Consider the following 14,012-nt stretch of genomic DNA (forward strand, 5'->3'; position numbering starts at 1 on the left):
AACTATCCTTGAAACATGTGCATTTTTGCTGCACAGAGAAATTCGGAGAGACAAACACGTTTTTCAGTAAATGATGTAGGATGGGTAACACGTACCGCAGGCAAAGAGTGGGAAAAGGAATCCACACTTTTCTGACATTTCTCAAAATTCCATATGTTTAAACAGTAATGATCAACAGGACCAAGAACAGAAAATCAGCAAACCAAAGAGAAAGAATTCATAGGATTAACATGAATTCTAAAACCGAAGAACAGAAGACATATTTTCTTTCCTTCCCAATTTAAGGAAAGAATACAATATAAGGGCCAGTGATGCTTAGCAAATTCTTTCTTTTTATACTTGTATCTAAACTATGCTTTAAGATTATTCCAGATATATGGATATGGATACACGAATACCAATGGTTAGGGCAATTGTATGAAATCTTCCCCCTATGTGGACATAGAGGAAAATACAATTAATTTTTTTTAAAAAATACAACTAGGGCTAGATCTACACTATTGCTTTACAGCGGTATTGAAGTGCACTGATAACTGTTGGGGCACAATCCACATTCCACAGACCGCTTTCATAACATCATTTCATGCTTTTTATTCCACATTCATAATGATTTGTCACAAGGTGTAGATCCAGCCTACTTCTTATTATCCTTATGTTGTTGGGTGTTTTATGTTTTTTTTTAAAAAAAACTCATACTGTTGATGTTAATTAAACATATGAGGCTCCAAGTGGATTCAATCCACCCAATCTGACAGTTTTCCCACTACAATTTCACATTTTTCAATCAAAACTTGGTAAATGTCATAAGATGCTGGAATCAGACCTAACTAGTCCAGCATTCTGTTCTTACACCTCCAGCCAGATGCCTGTAGAAAGCCCCAAAGAAGGACATGAGTGCAATATCACCCTCCAACTCATGTTCCCCACCAAATGGCTTTCAGAATCAGGCTACCTCTGAGACTGGAGGTAAAATATAGCCACTATAACTAGTAGCCACTGATAGCTTTATCCTCTATGAATTTGTCTAATGCCTCTTTAAAGCCTCCACCAAATCTCGAGACTGCAAATTCCACAGTTTAGCTATTTGCTGTGTCAAAATTTGACTGTCTGTCCTCAATCTCCCACCATTCAGCATCATGAGATGACCCCGGGTCATTCAATGGATTATGAATTATAATTTAAAGTACTGATGGATATATTTTTTTAAAAAAAAAAAACTTTAAAGTAGTATTATGTTATTATGCTTGTATCTTGTTTGCTGCCATGGGTGGCCTTGTTCCAGAAAGGTGCCTGATATTAAATATATAAATATTGTATTTTATGCGATGTTGACCATTACACACACACACACACACACACACAATCTAAAACGTTAACTTGTTCCTGGTTATATTTATACGGGGATGGGGGAGCAATTCAGTTTCCAAGCAACTCTCTGTCATGTGAAGTTAAAGCCAAATTACACTTTCCTGGGGCCAATATAATAACGTACATGCATGCAGCAAATCAGCGTACATTCACCAACATTACAAGCTGGAAGAGAATTCCCAGGAAACAGAAGAGTTGTTTCCAAATGCTCAAGCAGGCAATTCTAAATGAAGCTGAGCGAAGATTATTCATCATAGTCTAAGGCAACTAATATTGTTAATATTTTTATTGTGCAAAAACTACAGTAGTGGCAAAACCTTACTGCCACTTGGGATATGCATGCCAACACGCATATGACATTCATTTCATTTAATGAGATTAGCATCCCAACCCTGAATACATTACATGGACATCAGTCCTATTACTGAGTTCATGTAAGTGTACTTAGGTCACAATCCTATGCATAATTAGACAGGAAAAAAATCTTGCAATTCTTGGCATACCCCAGCCGACAGCGCTAGCTAGAAGGAAGCTGGGAATTGTAGGACTTTTCTTCTGTCTCAACATGCATAGGTTTATGCCATATATATATATATATATATATATATATATATATATATGCATGCCAGTTAACGCACAAGCCTGCCAGTTAAGTAGATTGTGAACTGGCAACAAATTTAATCAAACAAAATATTCTCCTCAAGAAGTGGTTTTCCCATTATTATTGTTTCAATGGAGGAATCAAATCTCCCTCTATTTCTTTGGGAGGAATGGTTTCTTCTACTGTAATGAATAGGGAACCCCAAATGTGCAAGAGATCTGCATGAGTGCACATGAATTCATGGCATCATGGCAAATGTTCTTCATGCGAATGAAAGGTTTCACAGTGGTTAAAACAAAAACAATAACCTTGGCTCAATTACTCTTTCGTTTTTCATAACACCTGAACTGTGCTGAAGTGGACGTTATGAACACCGATTGATCTACAGGAAAACTTTCCACATGGGGAAACTGTCAAGACAAACAGAATGGTGTATGCTTTATTACGGCACACTACAATCATTTGTTGATTACTTCGATGCGAATAACATAAAACATCACCAGAGGAGTTTTTAAAACTAGCTTCATGTAATTTGTCATAACAGGGCGAGGGTACCTGGTCTGAAGGCACATGATGCAGCAACCTTGCATAAGCTAAGCAGGTGTGGGTCACTCCACTGCCAGAATGGGAAGGCTTGGAGCGCCACTACAGAAAGGTGGCTTATAAATTTAATAAATAAAGAAATAATGACAGCCTTGCAGCTAGCTACTATGAATAGGGTTCCCCCACCTTGCTCTTCAAGATCAGTAGCTGCTAATACACCAGCTGTTAATATATCAGCAGCTGTGAATACAGCTCTCTTTAAGAGTTTAGAACTAGTGAAGACACAAGTGGAACCTGCAACAACAAAATACTCCTGTTTAATGTGCCAGACTTATTTTATTCCATTGCCCCTCCCACCCAGCTCGACCCGCCCACCCCCAAAAATCCAGACAGTATTCTGTGGCCACATCCAGTCTTCTTGGGCTATTTAAAATTCTCCCCACTACCCTTAAGAATTTCTTTTCGTAAGATTTGAGTACATCAGCAAAACCTTTGGGTTCCCCAAACGTGCTGATACCTTGCTGAGACGCAACAGAACTCATGCCTGAACAAGGGAAACGGAGGGAATGATGGAACAGCTATAATCAGATCTTCCATCTCCTTTAATCTCTTTTGATTTCTTTTCAAAGCGCTTTGCGGAGAAGACATGGATTCAGGGCTGCAGCACTGTGGGGAAGGGTGGTTTAACTTTTCTTCCCCGTGGCATTTTTTCAATCTAAATTGCCCCCTCCAAAGCACTATTCATGGCATTAGGGAAAACATACTGGCAAATGCCTGATTTCCCCTAATGGGGCACATAGGGCATGTCTACACCTATGGGTGCAGAGGAAGGGGGAGGATCTTGCGATATGGTGATCACAAGATCCTCCCCTTCAGTCTACACATGGCGTGCAACATCCCGGGAGGATGGAGGATGTCGCGCCCGCCGTTTTGGATTATTTTTTTAAAAGGAAAATGAGCACATAAGCGCTTGAACACAACTGTAAGGGTTTTTTAAAAAAAAAAAAAAAAAAAAACACCCTCACACTCCCCCCACCCCACCCCTGATGGGCACAGAGCTCCGTGCCCCATGCCCAGTTCCCCGCGTTTACTCACGAGGAGCTGGGACAAACTGGGATGGCGGACCACACCATTTTTCATCCCGAGACCGTGGGAAAAACCAGGATAGAAGGGTAGGGCGATATCACGGGGAAAGGGAGGGATCATCCCTCCCTGCTCCCGGGATCCCTTGTGCGTCATGTTGACGCACAGGGACGATCCTGGGGCGATCCCCAGGATATCGCCCCATGTAGCCATGCCCATAGTAGCTTGGGAAACAGAAAATAAACAGGAGAAACAGAGAAAACGTGTCAAGTCTGGCATGGCTGCAACCGCTAGCAGCTTTCCATAGTTTAAAGCAGGATTGAGGAACGTCTGTCCTGTGGGCCATGTGTGGCCGTCCAGACTTCTCAATTGAAGCCTCCAAACTGGATTCGCCCCAGGCCAGCCCCCCATTTCCCCAGGCCTTGCCAGCTTTGTTCCAAGTTATAGATACTATTCATCCCATCCTACTGGCTTGCCCAACTACAAAGCCGATGGGCAGAACTTACGGAAGGAGAATGCCTGGATGCAACTGTCCTTTTCCCCATTGAATATTGAACACCTATCAGAACCTCATGTGTAACTCTGCCCACTTTTGGCTCTGGCCTCTCACACTTTTGGTTTGGATCATGCCCATTGCCAGAATGTGGGCCTTGACAGGCTTCAGCTGAGCTAATGTAGAAAGAAAAAAGTTCCCAGGTCCTTTAAGGTTAAGAGAAGCAGGGAGCCACCCAGCTTGCACTTGCCAAGATGCACATTTTACTTGCCCCAGACAAGTAACAAATCATAAATGTAATATATATATATATATATATATATATATATATATATATATCACAATATTTGACAACAACTGGAAGCTTAAATCATTATTTTGCATCAGATGGGCTGCAAATAGTATATTTTAAAGACATTTGTCCTTTAGGGCGTAATCCTAAGGGATGGCCACTCAATAAACAGAGGGCTCTGAAATGGCCATGCTGGCTGGGCATGATGGGAATTGTCCAACACATCTGGAGGGTACCAGGTTGGGGAAAGCTGGATCAGTATCATAGAATCATAGAATAATAGAGTTGGAAGGGGGCTAGAAGGCCATCGAATCCAACCCCCTGCTCAATGAAAGAATCCACCTTAAAGCATCCCTGACAGATGCTTGTCCAGCTGCCTCTTGAATGCCTATAGTGTGGGAGAGCCCACAACCTCCCTAGGTAACTGGTTCCATTGTCATACTGCTCTAAGAGTCAGAAAGTTTTCCTGATGTCCAGCTGGAATCTGGCTTCCTGTAACTTGAGCCCGTTATTCCATATCCTGCACTCTGAGAGGATTGAGAAGAGATCTTGGCCCTCCTCTGTGTGACAACCGTTCAAGTATTTGAAGAGTACTATCATGTCTCCCCTCAATCTTCTCTTCTCCAGGCTAAACATGCCCAGTTCTTTCAGTCTATCCTCATAGGGTTTTGTTTCCAGACCCCTGATCATCCTGGTTGCCCTCCTCTGAACACACTTCAGCTTGTCTGCATCCTTCTTGAAGTGTGGTGCCCAGTACTGGACGCAATACTCTAGATGAGGCCTAACCAGGGCCAAATAGTGAGGAACCAGTACCTCACGTGATTTGGAAGCTATACTTCTATTAATGCAGCCCAAAATAGCATTTGCCTTTCTTGCAGCCATATCGCACTGTTGGTTGATGTGAATTTCCTAGGCATCCCCCACCCCAAAAAAACCCAGAACTAAAAAAAGGCAATTCAGTCCGAGGGGAATGGGGGAACACAGTGGGAAAGGTTGCGAATAGTACAGAATAGGAAATTCCATTTCTGTCCTAATGTTCACCAAGAAGAAGAAGAAGAAGAAGAAGAAGAAGAAGAAGAAGAAGAAGAAGAAGAAGAAGAAGAAGAGAACACAGCACGAGTATATTTCTTTTCTCTCTTAAATAGATTTCATCAAGACATAATAGAGACACTAAAAATATCTTGACACGGTGATGACCTCTGGATATTAAGCACTTCAATCATTAAAGGACAAAAAAAATCTCAGCTACTTATTCTCCACGGTCTGAATCTTCTGGGTACAATTCAGGGTACAAATTTTCATCCAGAAAAAGCAGCACAAAATGTTTGAACCTCACATGCCTAAGAAACTGCATTATCTCTTACATGCTGGCAGCCTCTCTAACATTGGCTGTGAGTGCTCTCTTGGTGATACTATCCACGTACAAAAGTGCAAGCAAGGAGGAAGCTTAGAGTCATTTGCAGCAGCTACTTGTGGTTTTATTTTCAAATATGCCCTTGCCCATGTTGAGTTTTTTAGGCCAGGACAGGATATTTATTTTATTTATTTATTTAGAAAATGTGTATACTTCTCCATATCTGAAACAGATTCCGGAGAGGTGAACATAAGAATTAAAACAGTAAAAGGTACAAAAATTCAAACACCTTTATTATACTAAAAAACAAAGAATGCCAATAAAAACCTTGGCTGTTGGTCAAGGAATGCTTCCTGGAATAAGACTGTTTTCAGGAGGCACCAGAAAGAACACAGGGTTGCCGCTTGCCTGTCCTCCAGGGGCAGAGAATTCTAAAGAAAAGGGGCCACCACACTAAAGGCTCTTCTCCTGGGGGACTCCAATGTGGAACCACCAGGAGCATGCCCTCTGACTATTGCAGTAACCGGGCAGGTTGGTAAGGGTGAAGGCATTCTCTAGGGTATCCTGGTCCCAAGCTGTTTAGGGCTTTGTACACTAGTACTAAAACCTTAAACCTGGCCCAGGAGCAACTAGGCAGCCAGTGTTGTTCCTTCAGCGAAGGAGTTACATGCTGGAAAGTGGCAGCTCTGTACAACAGCTAAGCTGCAGCATTCTGTACTAGCTCCAGCTTCAGGAGCGGACTTAAGGGCAGCCCCACATAGAGCCCATTGCATATGCATTCACTCTCTCTTTCTCACACCCACACACCAGGTTCAGATGAGGATCTAAATGAGCAATGTTTTAAATTAAGGATGGGAACCTGTGATCCTCCAGATGTTGTTGAATTTCAATTCCTGTCAGCCCCAGCCAGCAGGGCCAACATCAGAGAGATGGGAGTTGTAGTCCAGCAACTTCTGGAAGGCTCCTGGTTCCCCATCTTGGGTTTAGATGAGTGCTCCCCTCCTCCTTTGCATGTGAAAGGAGAAAAGCGAAAGCTTCCACTTTCAGTTTCAGCTAAAGCACAGTTTTCCATTAGGTATGAACTCAAGGAATTCTGGTCTATTCTAACATGAGTTAGAATAAATTCCAGTTCCCCAAGTCTGTTTATAACAGGAAAAGCCGGTTTAGTACTCAAAACTGAGAGAACTGAGAGAAGGCACAAGGGGAGGAAAGGGGAGCAGGGGGAGCACCCAAGCCATAGACATGCGACAACCAGTACCCAATCATCTCAGCCATAGCTTAGATGATCACCTGGACTACGCCGACCCCCAATTTATATTCAGGCTGTTATGCTATTTGAGCAGAAATTAATGCCACACATCAACTTTTCAATTATTTTTCAACCCTTCTTGGGGAAAAAATGTATTGCCTTTCCTCCTACTCTTCACTTCACTTGACTTCACTTGCTCCCAGTCACATCATCACTGGACTTGGCTGAAGGCCTTTCAGGCTTCTCCTCTCCATCCCCCTCTGTGTCATCCAAGCAAGGCCTCAGCCAGTCATTCACCAGGCAGGCAAATTCTGACAGGCTCCCCTGGTCCTTGGATAGGAATGGATCTTTCCTTTCTCCACTGCATCCTGTTTTATACTGTTGTTTTTATATTTTTGATGGTTTTAAACTTTGTATACTTTTTTTTTAATGTTCACTGTTTTGTAACTTTTGTAAACCGCCCAGAGCTTCAGCTATGGGGCGGTATATAAATTTAATAAATAAATAATAAAGGTCCATGTGGATCTCTGTCTTGCCCACACATTCCATTCCCCCTCTATCACCTGCACAGTACACCACTGCAGCTAGCCCATCCTGTTGCTCTTTGCATCTCAGGCTCCTCCCTCACCACAGCTAATTGGCTGATTCTTCCTATATTCTCCTCTTTTCCCTGCTCCATCACCTCACCTTATAGCTGATGAGCCCAGAACCTCCTCTAACAGCCCAGCCGGCTCCCCGCTAAAACAAACAAGGCGAAGCAAATGAGGTCCTGCTGAGAGTTAGCAGCTAGTGCAAAGAGAGAGAGAGAGAGAAAGAGAGAACTAGGGAGAGAGGTGGTGAGCTGCACTTGAGGTGACTGGAAGCTCCCAGTGGCCCTCAAACCTTGCCGTGAAGATCACCACCCTACTGAAGTCCTTTAATTCGATGTCAGTGAAGGGGTGTTGTTCATTCCTTTGGTGAAAAGTGCAGTATGTGGGAACGTAGTTTGGGAGCAAAACCTGCCAACCATCCCTGCCTCCAATATATATTCTATGAAGGGGTGCAATATAGAATCTCAATTCGCACACACCCTGCTGCTCATAATGACAGGCATTTGACTCGCATTTTCTAACAACCTTAGAAAACATGGGCTGCAGGCGTAAAAGTTATATCTACTTGTCTGTTACAGAACTGAGGCTGGTGAGAGGGTACGTGGGGTGGTCATGGGTGGGTTTAGGGGGGGAAATGGTATTCTCCCTCCTCTCCCATGCCCATCAGATTTCATAGGCCTTTAGCTGGTAAATATATAATACTCAGCTGGCACTGAAAGGGAACACAATATGAGAACACACGCCAAATTAGGTAACCCATCGTGTTCTCCAAACTCCTTTGAGCTGCTGATCATATTAATGACGGAAGTTCTTCCAAAGTGATCTCATCGTAGTCCTAATCCCCTTCACCCAGAAATCTGTTTAATATATACTAGGAATAAAGAGTGTAACTTCCGACTTGTAACATGACATTTGCAAGGATTAATAAGGGAAGAAAAGACATTTTAACGGCAATTTTAAAACGATATTGCCAAACAGAAGTGTGTTATTAATATTTTACTTGACCACAAATCGCCTTAAAAATTCGTATCTTGGGAAATAGCCTGCCAACCAACGTGTTTTGGATGTAACAATTTAGTCCTGTGTCATGACTAATTAATAAGTAGGTCTTTTCCCATTTGGTTCCCTTATTTCCTATTGCCTACTCTCCTTGGATACAAGATACCAATATTGGGGGAAATGTCACCATGGCTGGAAAAAAACTGTCGGTACCCCAGGTATCAAAGGGTCAAATGCAGCTACAGAATAAACAACTATGGAATAAACTGGAGAGTTCAGTTATATGGAGTGCAGTTGAAAGGATTCAAGCATCTCTGGCTAAGGCAGGGTTTCACAACTGTGGTGTACTCAGAATCTCCTTTTAAACTTGCACTACTCCTCCCTAGCACCAATCATCTCTTCCACAGGAGAATGTGCAAAAAGCTGTGCATACAGTCATGTGGAATACAGATTAATATCAAAAGAAGAACCATGCTAGATCAGACTAAGCATTTATCTAGTCCAACATTCTGTTCACACAGTGGTCAGCTCTGGGAAGCCCAGAATCTGGACATGAGTGCAATAGCACCCTCCTGCTGATGTTCCCCAGCAACCAGTATACAGAGGAATAGAGCTTCCCATACTGGGGGTAATATATAGCTATCATGACTGCATGAACTTGATGCTGCCTGTAAAGATCTGTAGACTGGAGCAACCAGATGTGTGTACCAACCACAAGATTCGACTTGGACCCCAATGCCCCGATTCCACATGGACTGATTTGGAAACCGTTTGATTTTACACAGTATCTAATACAAGTTGAGATTTGGAAATCTGAAGCTTTGTGCCTCCTATTAACCATCAAGTGAAATCAAATAACAATTTTGTCAGAAGTGGATGACCTTCACAGGCACAGCAGTCCCTTAAGAGGGGATTACACCTGTCAAGTTTCAGGAAAATAGGTACAGCGGGTCTTTGTGCCGCTCACCTTTATATTTTGAATTTTTTTTTGGAAGGGAACTGACAATAACTTTTTTTTATTCCTTTATAGATATATGAAATTTGCATGAATTCCTGCCCCATTGGAGGGGATTGAATCTGACATGTTTCCGATGAATAGATGCAGGGATTCTGTGCAAGAGTAGCCTTTACATTTGGGTGGTATCCAAAAAAATGATGTGCTTGACCCCCTATGTGCCATTCTTCTGAACATGACAGGCAGCACAGAGCTGGGCCTAAATAAGAAGACAGAAAAGTTTCAAAAAAATAAGTGCAGTGGTTTATGTGGAAGGAGAATCCTTAAATTTGGAAGGGGTGAGTGACTTGCTTCCCTTTCTCTTCCCGTTTTTTGGGGGCAATTTCTATGAAAATGGCACATATCACATAGGTATTTCCAGTAGAAAAAAACTGTAAAGTTTGAGAAGGAGACATGCAGAGACCAGGAAATTATGATGACTGGAAAAACAGTTCTTTTTTTTCACAATGTGAAAAATGTTGGCGTTGAAAGTATGGTCATCTCAGGGTCTCACCCTTGCCCTCCCACAAAACACTGTGAGTGGAGAGAACCCCTGATAAAACACCCCCTATGATTAGATGGTGAACCTGTCAGTCACTCAACCACCACTGCCCCCCTCATCAGTATTTAGAGCAGGGATAGGCAACATGGTGCCTACAGGCATCAATGAGACAATAAAAACCCAAGGTGCCTGACCCATCCCATTTTAAAAAAATTATGAATGTATTTTCTTACCAGGAGCTGGGATTGCTGTGAAACAGGGGGGGGGGGTGTTTAGGTGTTGAAAACTCTGGGTTCAATGGAAACGTTTAATAATTTGGGGCTCAGACCCCACCTCTGCCTTGTACACAACCTATTGGATTGGTTTCTTGCCCTTTGCCACATCTCCTATGACAGCCATTTTGTGCCCAGGACAGTTTTCTCAAATTGTCAGATATGTCCACAGGGCAAAAAGATTGCCTGTCTCTGGTTTAAACATGGCAAAGCAAAAGATGTAGTTTGAAAACACACACTCTCCCTTTCTGAAGCCCAAAATGCAAGCAAAGCCTTGCGAAAGGATCCAGCTTCAGTTTTGGTTGCTTTGGAGGGAAGCCCATTTTGCCTCGGAAAGCACCAGAAACGGTTCAAAGGGGCCTGATTCAGATCAGGCTTCAGCCAAATCCAATGCACATCCCTAGTAATAATCCCACGCTGGCGTTCAAAGAGGAATAAAACAGAGTATCTCTCTGCTCTACTCCTAAAGCAAAACATAAACACCCCTTTCTGAACTTCCTGCTTTCCAAATCAAATTGGAATAATGTAGTCATCCCTTCAATTCCGATTGGATCAGTGAAGATCCACTACAGGGAACTTTGGGTTCATTCTGGTGAAGTAGCAAGGAACCACCAACTCAGATCTCATCCTTCCAGGACTTTACACATACATTCCCAAGCCTGCATAAAGGAATAAGAGGGGAGGTTTATTCTTATTTCACAAATAAAATGAAGCCAAGTTAACAAAGTAAAATGAGGAAGATACATCCACACTATGTATTACTTACATAGATCACACTGAGTTCAACAGAATTGCCTACAGAGAAGGTTATGACCCGTCTGATCAAATATATATATTTATGAAAATGGAAATGCACATTTCCATATCTTGACTTGCTGAAGTGTTCCCATAAGGGCCCATACATATCAGGAAATGTATGTTTTCTATATGCAAAGTCTTTCTTTTTTTTGCTGACACTGTCAAAAGGGGTGTCCACCACTTCCCATTATATGCCTGTTACTAATACCATTTCATATATCTGATGAAGTAAGCTGAAGCCGAAACCTACATATAAAAAGTAATGAAACACTCTATGGTAATTTGGGGGCAGTTCTTTTGCTTTTCTTTATATGCACATCTAAAACTCAGAGAAGTGACTTACAATGCGATCGTAAGTATGTTTACTCAAAGGTAAGTCCTTTGGAGTTGAATGGCTCATTTCCAAGTAAGTGTGCATTGGATTGCACCCTTAAGCATCTTTTACTTAAGTTAACAAGTGTCAACAGGAAACATTTTTATGGTCAAATACACTTCCTTCTTTGTGTCATCATGTAATGCCAGCAAAATTTAATTTGCTAAATAAAAAGACTATTACATGGTTTAAAACAATGGGAGGCGAAAGCTAATCTTTCCTACTGAGTGTATGTCTGTGTTTCTTTTTCCAGGTGTGTGTGTGTGTGTGTGCATGTTTATATGGAAAATTATTTTAAGTCTGAAACAAGCAAAACATGTTATCAAACATGGTTTATTTTAAGATTTGCAAAGCTGGGAGAAAACTGTGCCAACCCAGAAGTTTGCTCCATGGTTTCAAATCACTGTGAAGACTCACAGGACTGCAAGTTTCATTAATTTATAACAAAAAAGATTCCTAGCAGAGCTCTATTGATGGAAATTCTTTCTGCATTTTATTTTGCATTCAAAATTTCCTCGGAGAGTATGTTGGCATAATTGCAAATTCTGAAATATTATTTTTCATTTGATTGCCTTAATATTGACTCCTGGGGGAGGGGAGCAGCCAACTGAGTTCAAGGGAAATTCTATGCAGTGTCTTGCATTTGTAAGTATGCGTGCATGTGCATGTGTATTCATGTCTATATATAATTCAGCCCTAATGGTCACACACTCCCTTTCTGTTCATCTGTTCAATATGGTCAGGGATTATTAAATGATGCTAATGCTTTTGTCAGCTGACATTACAACTTGTACATTGAGCTGTTTAAAGGCAGATGTTACATTGCTTTTCTGTTGGTATTCTTTCCCCTGAACTCCAGCACAGCCCAGACTACTCAGCCATATATATTTTCTCTATATATATTTGCAGGAGACCACATAAAAGTAACAGGTTTATACGATTTCACTTGCACACCACATCAAGTGTCGTGGCATCCCCTAAATGTCCTAAAGCAGAAATACAAAACGATGCTTGCTCCATTTTAAAATGCAATGTACTGTCAGCAATGCCCAAGCGTGTCATTTTCACTGGCTGAAAGATTAGCATGTGGCTATTATCAGAAATCCGGCTCCTCCAGAATGCTGCCCACTGATCAGTGACTAACACATGCTTTTGAACATATAAAACGAGACAATCACATCAGGGTTTTGTTTTGAAAGGAAAACAAAATGTCACCACTACACACACAAGATTTCCAGTGGCACGGAGCTTTAAAAATAAATAAAGTTGAGGCTCCTCTCAAGAAACAATCTTTAGAAAAATGGCTCTTTTGAGGCAAGAGGCGGAAGGGCTCTCCCCCCATCCTACACCACATAGTTTAAAGAGCCCAACGGGTGACCCCCAGATGGGATGACCCGGGAACAAATCTATAATCCAGCCCTTAAGGGAAAGGGAGCGATGGATCTGGTCTCAAGATAGGAGGGAAGAAGTCACTGCAAATGGTGGATAATATGCCAGACAACAAGAAAAGGGGGACACACACACACGCCAACCAAAGCATATAAGGATCATCTCTTGCCCCCAGACGGGACCACCAGGGATCATCTTCCCCCTTGCCCGCCTCGACATACCCCCGTAACCCTTTTATTCCTCCGTGGCCAGGCACCGATCTTGTGGCCTCTCTCTCTAACACCTTGTCAACAAGTTGGACAACTTGAAAGGCGAATAGCCTGCCCTGCCGAAAGGCTGCCCCGGGCGGGGGGGGGGGGGGGCGCGTGCAAAAGGGACCAGCCGGAAAGGAAGAGAGGGGAGGGGAGGGGGGCAGGCAAGCCGCCGATCCCGCTTGCAACCCTGCGTGCTTACCACCAAAACGGGCACCCCCGCCGCCAGCGAGTAGAGGAGCACGGGGGGCACCGCGCTGCTCTCCTCCGGGCCCGGGTAAGGCTTGCGATAGGCGCTCTCGTAGCAGAAGAAGCCCTGCACGTTGACCGTGAAGGTGTCGGTGTACTCGAAGTAATACGCCAGCATCACAGTCCCTGCCATGATCACCATCTGGAAGTAAAGCATTCTGGTGAGAAGACGACGAGGAGGAGAGGGCACTGGCGTGTGCTCCGGCGGCGGCGGCGGCGGCAGCCCCCCTCCCCGGCTGCGCGCTCCGCCCGCGCCCGCGCCCCGGCGGCATCCACCGGGGAAGGAGGCGGCGGCTAGTCCCAGGCAACGGCAGCAAGAGAAGGAAGACGAGGAGGAGGAGGAGGAGGAGGAGGAAGAAGGAGAAGAGCGCCCGGGCGCACGACCAAGTCCATGGGAAGGGGAGGAGGCTGCTCAGTCCCTGGCGCCGGGTCGTGCACGTGGAGAGGGAAGGAGGCGGAGGGAGCCACTGCCGTCGGGCAGCGGCCCCCGCGGGGAGAGCAAGCACGCGCCCACCGCAGCCAGCCAGGCAGGCAGGCAGACCCCCTGCGCCGCTTGCGGGGAGGGCCTCGGCCCTAGAGCCCAAGTCTCCGGAGCGGGCAAGGCTTTCGGAT

At 43.7% G+C, this 14,012-nt stretch overlaps 1 protein-coding gene across 1 annotated transcript in view; it reads right to left on the reverse strand.

Moving 5' to 3' along the window:
- The window catches only part of PLPPR5 (phospholipid phosphatase related 5), a 103,154-nt gene extending 89,570 nt beyond the window's left edge, over nucleotides 1–13,584 (reverse strand). The window contains exon 1 of the mRNA XM_063133079.1: nucleotides 13,354–13,584. Within this exon, the coding sequence (XP_062989149.1) occupies nucleotides 13,354–13,557 (204 nt within the window). The 5' untranslated portion in view covers nucleotides 13,558–13,584. The remainder of the gene's footprint in view (nucleotides 1–13,353) is intronic.
- Between the last annotated feature and the right edge of the window lie 428 nt (nucleotides 13,585–14,012).

This window comes from Elgaria multicarinata, chromosome 1 (genome assembly GCF_023053635.1).
Source record: "Elgaria multicarinata webbii isolate HBS135686 ecotype San Diego chromosome 1, rElgMul1.1.pri, whole genome shotgun sequence".
NCBI lineage: Eukaryota > Metazoa > Chordata > Lepidosauria > Squamata > Anguidae > Elgaria > Elgaria multicarinata.